This window comes from Beta vulgaris, chromosome 7, assembly GCF_026745355.1.
Source record: "Beta vulgaris subsp. vulgaris cultivar EL10 chromosome 7, EL10.2, whole genome shotgun sequence".
Classification (NCBI taxonomy): Eukaryota; Viridiplantae; Streptophyta; class Magnoliopsida; order Caryophyllales; family Amaranthaceae; genus Beta; species Beta vulgaris.
The window spans coordinates 1,486,290-1,501,726 of NC_079208.1; the positions used below are offsets into that span (position 1 = coordinate 1,486,290).

Genomic DNA, 15,437 nt, shown 5'->3' on the forward strand with positions numbered 1-15,437 from the left:
TCTTAACAATGGTAGAGTATTAAAGGAATTGAATAACACAACAATAACCTTTATACCTAAGACAAGGTGTCCTAGCAGTGTTTCAGAATTCAGACCTATATCTTGTTGTAACACTTTGTATAAGTGTGTTACCAAGGTATTATGTGGAAGACTTAGAAGGATATTGCCTGATATAATCATAGAGAATCAGGGGGGATTTGTACAAGGCAGATTTATTGTCCATAATATCATGGTTATACAAGACATGGTTAAACAATATGGAAGGAAGAAGGTCAAACCAAGCTGCTTAATGAAGATAGATCTGCAAAAAGCTTATGACACAGTAAATTGGGACTTCCTACAGCAAATGATGTTCCACTTAGGATTCCTTGAGGGTTTCATTAAACTTGAGATGAACTGTGTCTCAACACCCATGTTTTCCTTGCTGATTAATGGAGGAATGGAAGGTTATTTTAAATCAGAGAGGGGACTGAGACAAGGACCCATGTCTCCATTGCTCTTTGTTTATTTGCATGGAGTATCTCTCAAGGATTCTACATAAAATGAGTGAACTGGAGCAGTTTAAATTTCATCCAAAGTGTCATGAGGTGAAGTTAACACACATGTGTTTTGCAGATGACCTTATATTGTGTAGTAAGGGGGAATTTGCTTCAATATACTTACTGCTGAGAGCTTTCAAACTCTTTTCCAGATACATCAGGGCTGCAAGCAAACATCACCAAGTCAGCTTTTTATACATGTGGGATGAATGAAGAGGAGATACAGAGAGTAAGTGATGCATCAGGCCTTTCAAGAAGCACATTGCCTTTTAGATATTTCGGGGTGCCCATATGCTCTAAAAGGATAACTCAAGCTCAGTGTGAGTGCATAGTGGAGAAGATGGTAGCCAGAATAAGAGTATGGAGTACAAGGAATTTATCATATAGTGCTAGAACACAGCTTATCAACTTAGTACTGATGAGTTTGCATAGGTATTGGGCCCAGGTCTTTGTTATTCCAAAGAGTGTATTACAGGAAGTTGTTAGAGTATGCAGGTCCTTTCTATGGAGTGGACAAGCATACACTCAGAAATCAGGAGCAATAGCTTGGGAAGAATTGTGCTCGAGTAAAAGTAGTGGAGGATTGGGCTTTAGAGATGTAAGCTGGTGGAATGTAGCTTGCTTGGGGAAGTATGTCTGGGCCATTACTTCGAAACAGGATAATTTATGGATCAAATGGGTTCATGCAGTGTACATTAAAGGTGAAATTGGTGAATTATTTTCCTAAGTCTGGGGGAGTTGGTATTGGTTAAGAATCTGTCAGATAAAGGAACAATTAAAAGCTCATTTCACTGAAAATGAGATGAGCTCGTTGGCTAAATACTCCATACAAGATGTGTATGATAAACTCAGGGGAGAAAAGGAAAAAGTGCACTGGGATAAGGTGGTTTGGAATAGGCTTGCTATTTCTAACATAGGTTCCTGTTTTGGTAAGCTATTCAAGGAAAGCTACAAACAACTGCAAAGCTTGCAAAAATAGGTGTAAGCTCTAGTAATCTCTGTCTGATTTGTCAGAAAGGCACTGAAACACACGAGCATTTGTTTTTTAGTGTCAATATAGTAAGAATTGTCTGGATGAAATTAAGTTATGGCTGAACCTTTCTGTAAGAAGTGAAAGATTACAGAATGTCATCAGATGGGTGAGGAATAGCAGGAAAACAAAGTTCCAGAAGCAGGTGCTATTTGCAAGGATAGCAGCATTGATGTATCATGTATGGCAAAGCAGGAATAAGTGCTATTGGTCTCAATGTAGCCCAAGCATCAGAGTTATAGTGAGACAAATCCAGTAGCTGGTGAAAATGAGAATAGGAACTGTGTTGCCACAAAATATAAGTAGAAATGATTACACTTGGTTTATGACTTTGTAAGGGGTGAATGTAATTAGCTGTGTACCTCTATTGCTTGCTATGGTCCAACCTAGTTGGTTTGTAGTTGCTTTAGATGGTTAGGATGTATTGGAGTTATTGAAGTGCAATGAAAGCTTAATTACGTACACTAGTGGAAAAATGAAGAAGGGCTGCGCTGAAAAAGGCCTGTAGGGCTGCGCTTTTTGACAGCAGCCCTTTCAATAGCGGTCCTTCACATTTTAAGTAGGGCTACGCTAGAAAAGCGCAGCCCTTCATGGCTAGAAGGGTTGCGGTTTTACCTAAAAAGCGCAGCCCTTCCTACCAAAAAAAAAAATTAAAAAAAAAATTTTTTTCGACGTTTTTTTACTCATAATCTCACATTTTCTGAAATTAAACAAAGAGAAGAGAAACGAAACGAAAATGAAAATACTAAACCCAAAACAAAAAAAAAGAACGAAACGAAAATGAAAAAAAGGAAACTAGTATACAGAAGAGAAGAAATTTATAGATCTGAAAATACAAGAACATTAATCAAAATAAATATGAAAATACAAGAACATTAATCAAAACAAAGAGAAGTATACAAGAACATTAATCAAAACAAAGAGAAGTATACAAGAACATTAATCAAAACAAAGAGAAGTATACAAGACCTATAGATCTGAAAATACAAAAACTACCTCCAAACATTAACCTAATAATGTTTAAATACATAAAACAAAACCCTAATACATAATTAAGGAAAAAAAAAAATCGGAAAAACTTAAAATGGCTATTTGGAGGCTTAAACGAACTCGGATGGCTTAAAAAGCCTAAACATCACGGCATAGCCGTGGGTTTGACTCGTTGGCCCGTTCCGCTTCCGAAAAGGTATCACAATAGGCAATCGGACTCCGTCGGCATGATTAGTGCAAATCATTTCAGGCTTTTTATCGCAAGTTTCTGGGAGTTTTTGAGAGAGAAGAGAGGATGAGAGAGAATGAGGAGAGGGAGGAGGGACGTGAGAGAAGGAGGAAAAGGAATAATGAGGGACGTGAGAGAGGAGAGAGAATGAGGGATAATATATTTGACGAATCCCGCTTAATATTTGAAGCCCGCGAACTTTTTTATTTCAAATTTTTTCAGGAAGGGCTGCGCTTTTTAAAAAAGCGCAGCCCTTCTTACCTACAGAAGGGTCGCGCTTTTCCTAAAAACGAGTCCCTTAAGTGAAGGGCTGCGCTTTTTTAAAAAATCGCAGCCCTTCTGCTATGTAGGGCTGCGCTTTTAGGAAAAGCGCAGCCCTTTCTGTTTTTTCTCCTAGTGGTATCAAAAAAAAAAAAGTGAATCCCACTTCTCAACATAGCAATTTTTAATAATCCATCGGTATCTCTACTCTCAATCTATTAATCTTTAACCCTTATATGTTGGCCAATTTCTCTTTAGCCCAGCACAACCAACATAATGCCTTAAATCCAACTCATATAAACAGATCATATGTAGATGATCAAACCCACAATAGCAGCTTAATTAAACTTGATTACTAATCGAAGATAAAATAAATTTACCGTGTGGCTATGAATTGTGTTATTGTTGTAAATAATAATTGGTTATTGATGATTAATCTATTAATTACGTAAAGAGGAAGAGAATGAGAAATAAAACTCTAAATTTGTGCACATCTAGAATACTAAACAAAAGGAGTTGGTGTACAGGGTGATAACTCATATCTTTAATTATGATCATTTATTCAACGAGACCCTTTTTTATTTATCAATATCGATTGGTCTGTAGACCACAAAGTCATGCATGTTGCCTTACATTCATGGTGAGGGCTTGGCTTTTGACTGGACAACTCGTTCATTGCTTATTCAAATGAATAAAGTAATTAAGTGTTTAGTTAAGAATTTGAAAAAGACATTACATAATATTAAAACACAAAATTGTCATAAAAACTAACTATTAAAACACAAAACTGTTAATACCTAAACACAAAAGAATAATCCAAGGGAGAATCGGGATAAATATAATATTGAAATGAAGATAAATTAAAATAGACAAGAGTCACCTTAAAAGAATACAAGTGAAAAATTAGTGACAAAAAGTAAACTAAATAGTCTATATATATAATTAATAAAACAAAGGAAATGAATAAATTACAAAATTAAGAATCAACCCCTAATAAAAATCACTAAATACTAAAATTAAGCTACAAAACATAAAAATGAAATGACATATTCACTAGTCGAAAATTATCCTGCTATTGAATTGCTACTCATATATAATCAATAAACTGCATCATGAGAATAACATGAAAATTGAAAAGTACCTTATTGTTGCGATTCGTACAAAAATACACAACATATCACAACGATTACTTCCCATAAAGTTCGGACATGACAAAACCACAACATTAGATTATAATATTATTTTTATTAACATGGTCCATCGGTGAGAATGTTGCACTTCATAATTGATAGGATGATTGTTGGAGAATTTTATTAGGGTCGATCGGCTAGTTTCAACATTTTATAAACAACCAAAACTTCATAAAACTAGACAACAATTTTATTATGATCATACCAAAACCCATACAGCTTTACAAAGCACTTTTAACATCTTAAGAACATCACAATTCCCTCTTTTCTTACGATTAAATTGAAGTTGAGTTTAAACTTTAAAAAATAATCTATCAAACAATAATGTTCAAAATTAGTTGGTATTCCTACAGTTAGTTCTTATCTCTCCATTTGTGCCAGTAAGAACACTCATATTACCCATCTTCACCATTGCATTGGCGAAATCCGTGAAAAACGTGGAAGAACTCGAACTATAAGATGAGACTTGAGAGTCTGTGTTTCCACATTTCCACTGTACAATTGTTGATCTGAGTGAAGCAAACCTTCTAGGCTCAACAAGTTGGTGAAGTAGGCATTGTCAAATGTTGTTGGGCTTGTTTTGTCAAGTGGTGAAAGGTTGTTATCCCCTCCATTACTAGGACAATTTGCTTGCAATGATGTTGCGAAGGTGGAATTTATGCTAGTCTCGTTGTAAATTCGTGATCGAAAACTAGTGCATCTTGCTTGGCCTATAGTGTGAGCACCTGTAGTGAAGGAAGGCAATGTATATCAGTTAAAATCAAACATAAATAGTATCTATCTATACAAATATATTAAAAGACGTGTGAAAGAAAGCCTATGTGTCACATGTAGGGGTGGGAATGAGCCGAGCCGAGCCCGAATAGTGCCAAGCTCAGGCTCGAGCTCGAGTTTCATAAACGAGGCTCGGCTCGAGCTCGAGGCTCGTCGAGCCTCAAAAAGAAGCTCGAGCTTGGGCTCGTGTCATGGAATGCGAGCTCGGCTCGAGCTCGTTTGAGGCTCGGTTCGTGCTCGTTTAAGGCTAGTTTAAGGCTCGTTTGAGGCTCGAGGCTCGTTTGAGGCTCGAGGCTCGTTTGAACTTTAGAACCACTTCCCATTAGAACTTTAGAAGTATTTTTTTTTCTTTTATTTTTAGAGAATGTGAGACTATTTGCTTTGGTTGTATTTTTTTTCCTATTCTAATATAATATAATTTTTATTGTTTTGCCTTTTTTGTATTAGTTAATAATAATACTATTTTTTTATATTTTTTCTAATAAAAAAATTACTCGAGCCGTTCGCGAGCTTTTCGAGCCGAGCTTTGCTTAGCTCGTGGCTTGTATCGTTAGGTGACGAGCCGATCCCGAACTCGAGCCGAGCCTTGGCGAGCCGAACCCTGGCCGAGCTTTCACCGAGCCAAGCTCGAACTGTTCACGGGCAGGCTTGGCTCATTCCCAGCCCTAGTCACATGACACTCTTCTCACATTTCTAATGCAAATGTTTTATGTCTATGTGTACTCCTCACTTTATAAAAAATGTGCAAGTGAAAGGTATCAAACACGTGACCTTCGAAATGAAAAGTAAGAGTTTTAACCATCAATACACTATGACTTTGTTGTCTAATGTTTCAAATAAAATATGATGAGGTCTTGTAAGAATTTTAATTAATTAAAAAGACTTAAACAAGTATATACATCTTTAACACTCTTATTAAGTAACTTACAACAGAATATTGATATCATATTCTCTTACCACAATTTATTTTAAGGTATTGTTTTCAAACTCAAACCTTTCAATTTTTTTTTATTATCACGTCGTAACGTGAATTCTTCGATTTCTTAATGGATAAAAAATACGAAAAGTAGCAAAATAAATTATGAAATTTTAAAACAATAACACATTTGTTTATTGTAACTAACTCGAAGTATCGCCCGGGCAAAAAAAAAATCGTTCCTAACTGAAAAATTGTCGATATATGAGTTATATTTTTCATAACTTATATTTTCAGATTTACAACTTTTCAATATTTTTCCCATAAGTAATTAGAGTTATTGATGGTCAACATGGTATAAAATTGACCAGGAAGTATAAACATTGTTAGAAAGCACGACATGAAGAACGGGCTAGTAATAACTAATAAGCATATTATTCGGAAGCAATCATACACCCATGCCATGTTTGATGAGTTAAACAATATTGTATGTCATGCATCTAGCTTGAAAAATATAATCGTATCGATTTTGTGTGCAACTCACTATATTCGATATTATTATGATACAGAAGATTTGGTTTCTTAGTAAAAGATTAATGCCTATCATTTGTGTGCAACTCACTATATTCGATATATTATGACAAACACTACAATGCAAGATTGAGGAAAAGAAACAAAGGGTGTAAAAGAACCTGATAAAGCGACCAATTCTTGGGTAGTGAAACCTTTGTTGGAGAAGAATGTAATGAGCTGTGTAAGATTCAAAGTTGGGGCAGGAATATTGGAAGTTGCTGCACTTTGACTTGCTGTTGTCGCATCTCTTCTTCCTAATAGCACTGTCCAACTTTGTCCACCAAGCTGAAAATATTAAAAATAACAAACATATAAAGTAAGCACAAGATATTAGAATTTGGAAGCAAGCGCCACACATGTATGACTTTTGCCTTCTTAACCAATAAGTTCCTAATAGTGTCGGCAAGAAATTCAATTATATCATTTGTTTCTAATATTGTGCCACGGTTTAGATATCATAATATACCTATGTTACTCAGACACGAATTGTACTCGGATATGGATGTATAAGTATCCGACTCGGCTATTTTGTCAAAAAAAAATCAAGTTTTTAGTTTAAAATCAAGTATCCAAGTAAAGTGTCGTATCAGACACGACACCCCGTTTTTAAGGTAAATAAAAGTATCGGAGTAACATTGTCGTATATTAACAAATAAATGACTTCATTTGGAAGTTTATGAGATAGTTGTCAAAGGACCAACTCAACCAAAAGCTTAAGCTTATGGTTGAGGCCCCAGGAATAGATTTATACTCTATCACGCCCCCTCACGCAAAGCCCTTTGGGCTTGAAGTGTGGATGCAGCACAGGTCTCCCTCATACCTGGCGCTAAATATTCCACTGAGAAAGGAGGGTGGATGAGATTCGAACCCATGACCTTTTTTCACGCTGGCTCTTGATACCATGTCAAAGGCCAACTCAACCAAAAGCTTAAGCTTATGGTTGAGGCCCCAGGAATAGATTTATACTCTATCAATAGTGACTCTAAAATTGAGAACCATGCATGTGAATTGTGATGACTCCCTTTAGTTTAACTTTGAAGTCTGATTAACAACTCGTCCCTCTTACTAAATATCAGGGGTGGTTTTTGGCCCATGTAATCACGACAATGGAATAGAGTCCCAAAATATAAGGGCCTGAAGATATATCTAGTTTTAATTGTTTAAATATTAGACAAAAGAACACATTTGGATCGGTAGTAAAATGTATAGGAAAGTAACAATGTGAACATGAAATTAATCAAAGTTTTGTTGTTTAAAATTTTGAAGTTAGTTGTCATTAAGCAGTTGTAAATACGAATCTTATACTTCATTAAGGAAATTGTACAGGGCCTCCATTATTTTTGCCTATATTTATTGATCCTGCTAAATACTACCCTATAATACTTCCAACATGGTAGGTAGAAATATATTCAAGCCTTTACAGAAGGGCTGTAATTAAATTTACAAGAAGGTAATTTTCAGAAAGTCTTACCGCAACAACAGAGTCTCTAGCTGCAACAGCTAAAATGTCAGCACAAGACACAACACCAGAACATACATTCTCCACTTGAGATTTTATGGTGTCGATCACATCAAAACCTCTCACTGAATTTGCATTTGGTGCCGCATTTTTTTCTCCAGTGAAGTTCGCAGTGTCATCTAGTAAAATCGAACCATCACATCCCTGTTTATCACATAAATTAAAGCATGTAATCAAACCACATATATATTCTATTTAACTTGACAACTTCAATAATCCCTCAAAGCAAGACCAAAGTATTATAACAATGCTCGACTATACCATTATTACACGTGTAAATTTTTTTTTTATTGCCAAAAAAAGTGATTTTAATAGTTTATATACATGTATATAGGAATTGTTTAGAATAATGGAGGAAGTGTAATATATATATATTTCTATATCGAATTATTTTTTTCCTTTTACCTTAATATTATATACCACATAACTTATATAATATAATGAACTTTATAACGAAAATAAATGATATGATCATAAATATGATCAAAATCATGTTCCTAGCTATTGCATAGAGACTTATCTAGAATAATGTATTAATGAGACTATGGTATGCTCTCTGGAGCTGTATGACACGATTATTTAAGTTTAGGCTCCGCGTTTGGTTAGATGTAAAACATTTTCAATGTAAAATGTTTTTTCATGTAAAACATTTTACAATGGAAAATTCAAATGCAAAGGTAATTTTTCTTTGTTTGGTTCAAAGTAAAAAAAAGTTATGTAAAAGAGAAAAATGAAAGGAGAAGGGAGAGGATGGATAAGATGATAGTAAAAGGTTGCTAAGGAAGAGGGAGGAAAATGTGTTTTCCCTTCATTTTGAAAGGAAAATGATTTTCACCTAAAGCTCCCTTGATGGAAATCTTGTTTTACACCCCTTATAAAACCAAACAACGGAAAATGAAAGGAAAAGGAAAACTCATTTTCGTGGAAATATTTTACATCCTACCAAACGCAGCCTTAATACATCCCTCTTTTCATCAAAACAAAAATGATCAAAAGACATAACATTCATGTAAAGACCATCTATAAACACTAACTCGATGAAGCAAACTAAACTACAAGCATATAACATCAACTATTGTATTTGTAAATGACTTGTTAGTATAAACTTACATTCACAAAGCAATCATGAAAATGAAGCCTAAGCAAGGATGCTCCCATGCGAGATTCATTCTTCACTGCAGCTTGAACAGCAGATTGTATTGTCGAGAGCGCATTCGGGCACGAGCTTGAATAGAAGTTTGATGATAATTGCGCTGATGCTACTCCAATTAGTACCCAAAACAAGCAACATTGAAGTTTATTAAAACTATATAATTTTGTTGTGGAAGATGATGATAACAAGGGAGCCATTTGTACTACTTTAGACGGTTTAGAAAGGATATACAAAGGAAGCTTAGGAGTTAGTTAGCTTGTCCTTGAAAGATAATACATGCACGTATATATATTATGTGTTGAACTTAAGTGTGAGCCTAATGTGAACTATTTATAGTCAACAGTCGATGGAAATATTAGGTAAGTCTAATACTCTGACCGCGTTAACTTGAAATGGACAAAATTTTACGCCAATTATAGAAGATAAAACAAATAGTTTTGGAGTGTGACAAATGTAAACTCGGCAAAATTGACTTGATGCTTATTAGTATTGTATTTTACTGAAAATTGAAATTCACTTCATTCAAACACTAGCTAGGCCGACCTCGACTATCAACAAAATAAAACTTGGAAGGAAATCATAAGTTAAGTTTTAGGTTTAGGTGATGTTTTTGGACTTGTTAGATGGATAATGGTTTTGTTAAACATCTTCCTATATTCATTTGGTTTTGTATCAATTTTTAACCTCCTCTCCCTATACTTTATTCTTCACGTCTTACACTTAGCTCTTATTTTACCTCTCACGGTTCCGAATGTTTTAGATTATTGTATGATGTTAAAGTTGATGTCTTGAACTTGTCAAAATACAGTTTTGCAAGTCCGACAATCAAGTCGGGCGTTCGCACGAATTATGACTGGACGAGCGTTGTCCGATCGGGCCCGCAACATCAGAAGGTTTGGAGAAATTGATCACCCGATCGAGCGGCTTAACTTTTACGCGGTTTTGTCTATTTCCATTTTCAGTTATTTTTTAGGGTTTTGTACGGGGTCCTTATGCTATAAAAGGCCTCCTTGGTGTTCATTATTAGATACAACTTATGAAACACTTTTAGCCTCTAGAATTTAGGACTCTTTGTATTATTCTCTCTAGTTTTTCTCCATTATAGTAAAGAAGCTCGAATCCCCCACCTGTGGACCTAGATCTATTTTGACTGAACCACGTAAATCCTTGTGTTCTTTGTTTGTTCTTCTTTATTGCTTTCTCATCCTTATTATTTCATTGATTTTGTTCTGCATTAATCAAACTACAACACCCTGTTTCCTAACATATGACTATATGTAAATTCATATTTTAACCAAATTTTGAAATTCGATTAATTTTTAATGACATTTACAATTCATTATATTATCTGCATTGTATGATAAGAATATAAAAAAATAAGATAAAAAAAATTGCATTTTTTAATATTGTTAACTAATTCTATTTTTAAAAAATACATTTTTACTGAAAAATATTATAAATATTATGGTAACATAGGGCCTGTTCTCCCCAGCTTATTTTCAGTTCAGTTCAGTTCAGATCAGTTCAGTTCTGCTTTTGACAATTCTTTTACTCTCACATATCACTATTCATTTTAGTTCAGTTCAATTCAGTTCAGTTCAGTTCAATTTAGTTCAGGTCAATTCAGTTCAGCTGTTTTATGCCGAAGAGAACAGGCCTATAGTGCAACAATAAAACTAAAAGTAAGCACTAGCGGGTAGTCGGATATAATATGAACATAGGGCATGTTCTCCCCAGCTTATTTTCAGTTCAGTTCAGTTCAGCTCCAATCAGTTCAGTTCAGTTTAGTTCAGTTCAGTCCAGTTCAGCTCCATTCTTTTGTAACCATTTTGTTAAATATTATTATTATGTTGGTATAATTTATTTTACTAATTACTATTATTATATTATTATTATATATATTATTATTATTATTATTATTATCTATTTTTATATCATTACTATTAAGTATTATTATTATTATTATTGTTTCTATATATTATTTTGTTTATTATAGCTTTACTCATTATTATTACTATTATTATTAGGATAAACATGGTTTAGGTTAAAGCACATATAAACCCACGTTTTTTAGCCCATAAACCAATCAAATCGCTCCAACCCAATCATTATTTTTATTACTAAATATTATTATATTATTAAATCCAATTATTAAAATAGTAATATTAATTTACTTCTTAGTTATTATTGTTATTATATATCATCATCAAGTATTAATATATTAATACAAATAATATAAACTAATTATATTAATTATCATTATTATCATTAATTATTATTATCATTAATTTATGATTATTAATATTATTTATTTATAACTATCATTTAAAATATCCGAAATACTATTATTATTATTCATTATTATTACTTATCATTATAATTATTATTTAATATTCATATTATTATTGTTTAAATATTATTTACATATTTATTACATTCAATTTAATTCAATTCAATTCAATTCAATTCAATTCAGTTCATCTCCAATCAGTTCAGTTCAGTTCAGCTGTTTTATGCCGAAGAGAACAGGCCCATAGTGGACTAGTAGTTTCCTTGGTAAGGTTATCAAATAATTTTTCATGTTCTTGCTGCTTTCATGAAACAGAAAAGACTCAGAGGAAAATAATTTTCAGCTCAACACAAGGTGAACCAAAAATTATTTTCATCTCACTTTGTAGTTAGCCAAAATTATTTTCGGGTACAAATTATTTCTAGGTTTCAGAATTTTTTCCTTGAATAATGCAAAAGTGGGTTTTAATTCCCAAAATATGCCCAAAAAAATTAAAATTCCCTGCGTACCGTCCACGTAGGACGGCACGCGAGAAAATTGTTTTTTTTTTGTTTAACCCACGGAAACCGCTACTCAAAGTAGCGGTTTAATTTTAAAATAAACCGCTACTCTGAGTAGCGGTTTATAAATATAAACCGCTACTCTGAGTAGCGGTTTATAAATATAAACCGCTATTCTGAGTAGCGGTGTATAAATATAAACCGCTACTCTGAGTAGCGGTTTACCTGCGCAAAATATGGTAAGCAGATATCAGTTTGCATAGTAAACCGCTACTCGGAGTAGCGGTTTACAAAAAAAAATTTTTTTTTTTTTTTTTTTTTTTTTTTTTTTTTTAAAACCGCTACTCCGAGTAGCGGTTTTACCTAAGTTGAAAAAAAAAAAAATTCTGGACACTTGCAAACCGCTACTCCTCGAGTAGCGGTTTTACTAAAAAAAAAAATCTCTCGTGCCGTCCTACGTGGACGGTACGCAGGGAATTTTAATTTTTTTGGACACATTTTGGGAATTAAAACCCACTTTTGCATTATCCAAGGAAAAAATTCCTAGGTTTCACCTTAAGGTCCGGTTATAATTTATTTTCGGCTCATCTTAGGCTATGTTCAGTTCACCTTATTTTTGCTTATTTCAGATCTAATCAGATCAGATCAGATCAGATCAGATCAGATCAGAAAAAAAGTTCAGATCAGATCAGATCAGAAAAAATAAGTTCAGATCAGATCAGAGCAGATCAGATCAGATCAGACCAGATCAGATCAGATCAGACCAGATCAGTTCAGATCATATCATGCTTATATTTAAAAACTTATTATTATTAAATATCTTTCACTACATATTAATAAAAATTATAATAATTGAATATTAATAAAGTACTCATTGAGACGAATCAAACAAGACCCCACATGACTATATTTTTTCTTATATATTGAGAAAAATCTAAAAAATTATCTCTTATTGTGAATAGTGTCAAGATTCTAAGTGACAAAGATAAAAAAATACAAAGGGGTATTATTATTTACTAGTACATTTGTTCAAAAGAATTATTATTATTGTTGTTGTTGTACTTATTAATTATTAATATTGGTAATTATTATTAATCTTATTGTTACCATTATAAATGTCATTGTTATTATTATATTAAGTTATTTTGTTGTTATTAAATAATAGAAAATTAAAAGCCACGTGTTAAGAACATAAGATTGACGCAAAAATAAGAAATATATAAAATATGATATCTCAAATTCATGATAACGAAACTACTATGTTCGGATTACATTTCAAAATAAGCTAAGTGTGAGATACAAATTATAAATTTAGATTCGGTATACCTCTTCCTACCGAATTTCAAATCTCTCTAGCTATTTGAAGTTGCACGATATTTATTTTTTTTGCTCAAGTCATAGTTGTTTGTATATCTTGTTCTATTTCATATGGAAAAAAAGAGTTGAGTTTGCCGACTTCTCAAGTGTGAAACTTTTTTTAAGGGAAAGTGTGAAACATTGTATAAGTGCTCTTATAAAATAATGACTTGAGTTATATAATTATTTTTAGTAATAATAATAATTATGATATAATAATTATTGTTGTTCTTATATAATGATAATAATAATAATTAATTAATAATAAAAGTTGTATAAAAGTTGTAATAGAAATAAAATGATAATAATAGTAACACTATAAAGAATATCTTATAATGTATTGCATAATTATGATTTACAAAGTAATAATATAATAGTAATATATATATTTATAAAAGATAAGATCTTGTTGAAAAAATAAGTTCAGATCAGATCAGATCAGATCAGATCAGATCAGATCAGATACAGAAAAATAAGTTCAGATTCAGATCAGATCAGAAAAAATAAGTTCAGATCAGATCAGATCAGAAAAAATAAGTTCAGATCAGATCAGATCAGATCAGATAAGTTCAGATCAGAAAATTTCAGGTGAACTGAACATAGCCTTAGTTCTTATGATGGGCTCACTTTGTAATCAGCAAAATAAAAATCGTGGCTCAGCCGAAAGACAAAATTTGAAAAGAGGTGAAGCATACAAACGAAAAAATATATTGTATCTAGGGCGACATATATATAGTAAATACTACAGGGCGATAATTAGCAACTCATATGAATTATAGTAATGACTTTATGACTTCACAGATGAAAGTCATGAAACCGCATACTAATTTATGATTTAATCTGAACTTATATTTATGATTCCGATCCTCCAAAGTATTATTACTATTGGATAATATTATATGTAAAGGGATAATATTATATTGAAAAGGGTAGAAAGGTACTTTCATAGTCATAGGTCTGTATTATAAACAATATATATATTGAATGCCAGGTTAACCTACAAGGGGTTAACACAATTATTTCCCACACTTGTACAATTACTTTGATGCATGTGAAGTGTGACTTGCGCGAGAGAAGAATGGCTCGGCACGAGTGGTGCGCCCGCCCAAAATGAAGGTGCGCCCGCACCGTGTCAGGTGCGCCCGCACCAAGATGTGGTGCTCCCGCACGTCGCTACGACAGATTTCAAGTTGAGGCAGAAACTTTTGTGCTCCCGCACATCAGACTGGTGCGCCCGCACCAGAAGGTGGTGCTCCCGCACCTATCGGGGATGCGAAATTTTTTCTGGTTTTATTTTACGACTTAGGGCTTGTATCTTAGACTTCATATAAATATGTTTTGTCATATTTAGGGCTTTTAACCACAAAATACTAGAAAGAGAGATTAGAGAATACACAATAGAGGAGATTAGAGAGAGTCTTTGAAATTCAATTCAATTGAATCTTGCCTATTGTATTTGTAATCGTCTCGTTCATAGTGAAACGATCTTTTTCCCTGCCTTGAGGACGTAGCTATCACATTGATAGTGAACCTCGTTAAATCTGTGTGTCATTTATTCGCTTTCTTGTTTTTTCTTGTGTGTGTGCTTGGTTGTTGTGGATTCTTGTTGGTTTAATTAAACGCTTCCGCATAACAAGTGGTATCAAGAGCTACAGGTTAACACCGGGGTTAATCGCTTTTGGGACATGGCAACAACAACCTTAAAGATCGACAAGTTTACGGGAAGGAATAGTTTTGGGCTATGGCAGATAAAGATGAGAGCTTTATTGAAACAACAAGGTATCTGGAAACCATTGATTAAGGGTTTCACAACGACATCAAAAGAGGGAAATCTGACTGGTCTAACTGAGGCGAGTTGGAATCTATGGAGGAAAGAGCAACTCCACTATCTTGCTATGCTTGGCGGACGATGTCATCACAGAGGTTGCAGATGAAATCACGGCTGCAGGTTTGTGGTTGAAACTGGAGAGCTTGTACATGACAAAGTCGCTCACAAACAAATTGCTATTGAAGCAAAGGTTGTTTGGCCTACGCATGAGAGAAGGTATGTCCCTAAAAGATCATCTGATCGTTTGAATTCTATTTTACTGGACTTGCGTAATTTAGATGTTAAGATT

The 15,437-nt window shown here is 33.5% G+C and overlaps 1 protein-coding gene across 1 annotated transcript; it reads right to left on the minus strand.

Annotated features, from left to right (window-relative positions):
• Nucleotides 1-4,407: 4,407 nt before the first annotated feature.
• On the minus strand, nucleotides 4,408-9,419 carry LOC104898208 (cationic peroxidase 1). The gene is given in 5 exon segments (XM_010685251.4): nucleotides 4,408-4,723; nucleotides 4,726-4,964; nucleotides 6,622-6,787; nucleotides 7,974-8,165; nucleotides 9,132-9,419. Coding segments are annotated over 5 exon segments (987 nt in total). The 5' UTR covers nucleotides 9,372-9,419; the 3' UTR covers nucleotides 4,408-4,573.
• Between the last annotated feature and the right edge of the window lie 6,018 nt (nucleotides 9,420-15,437).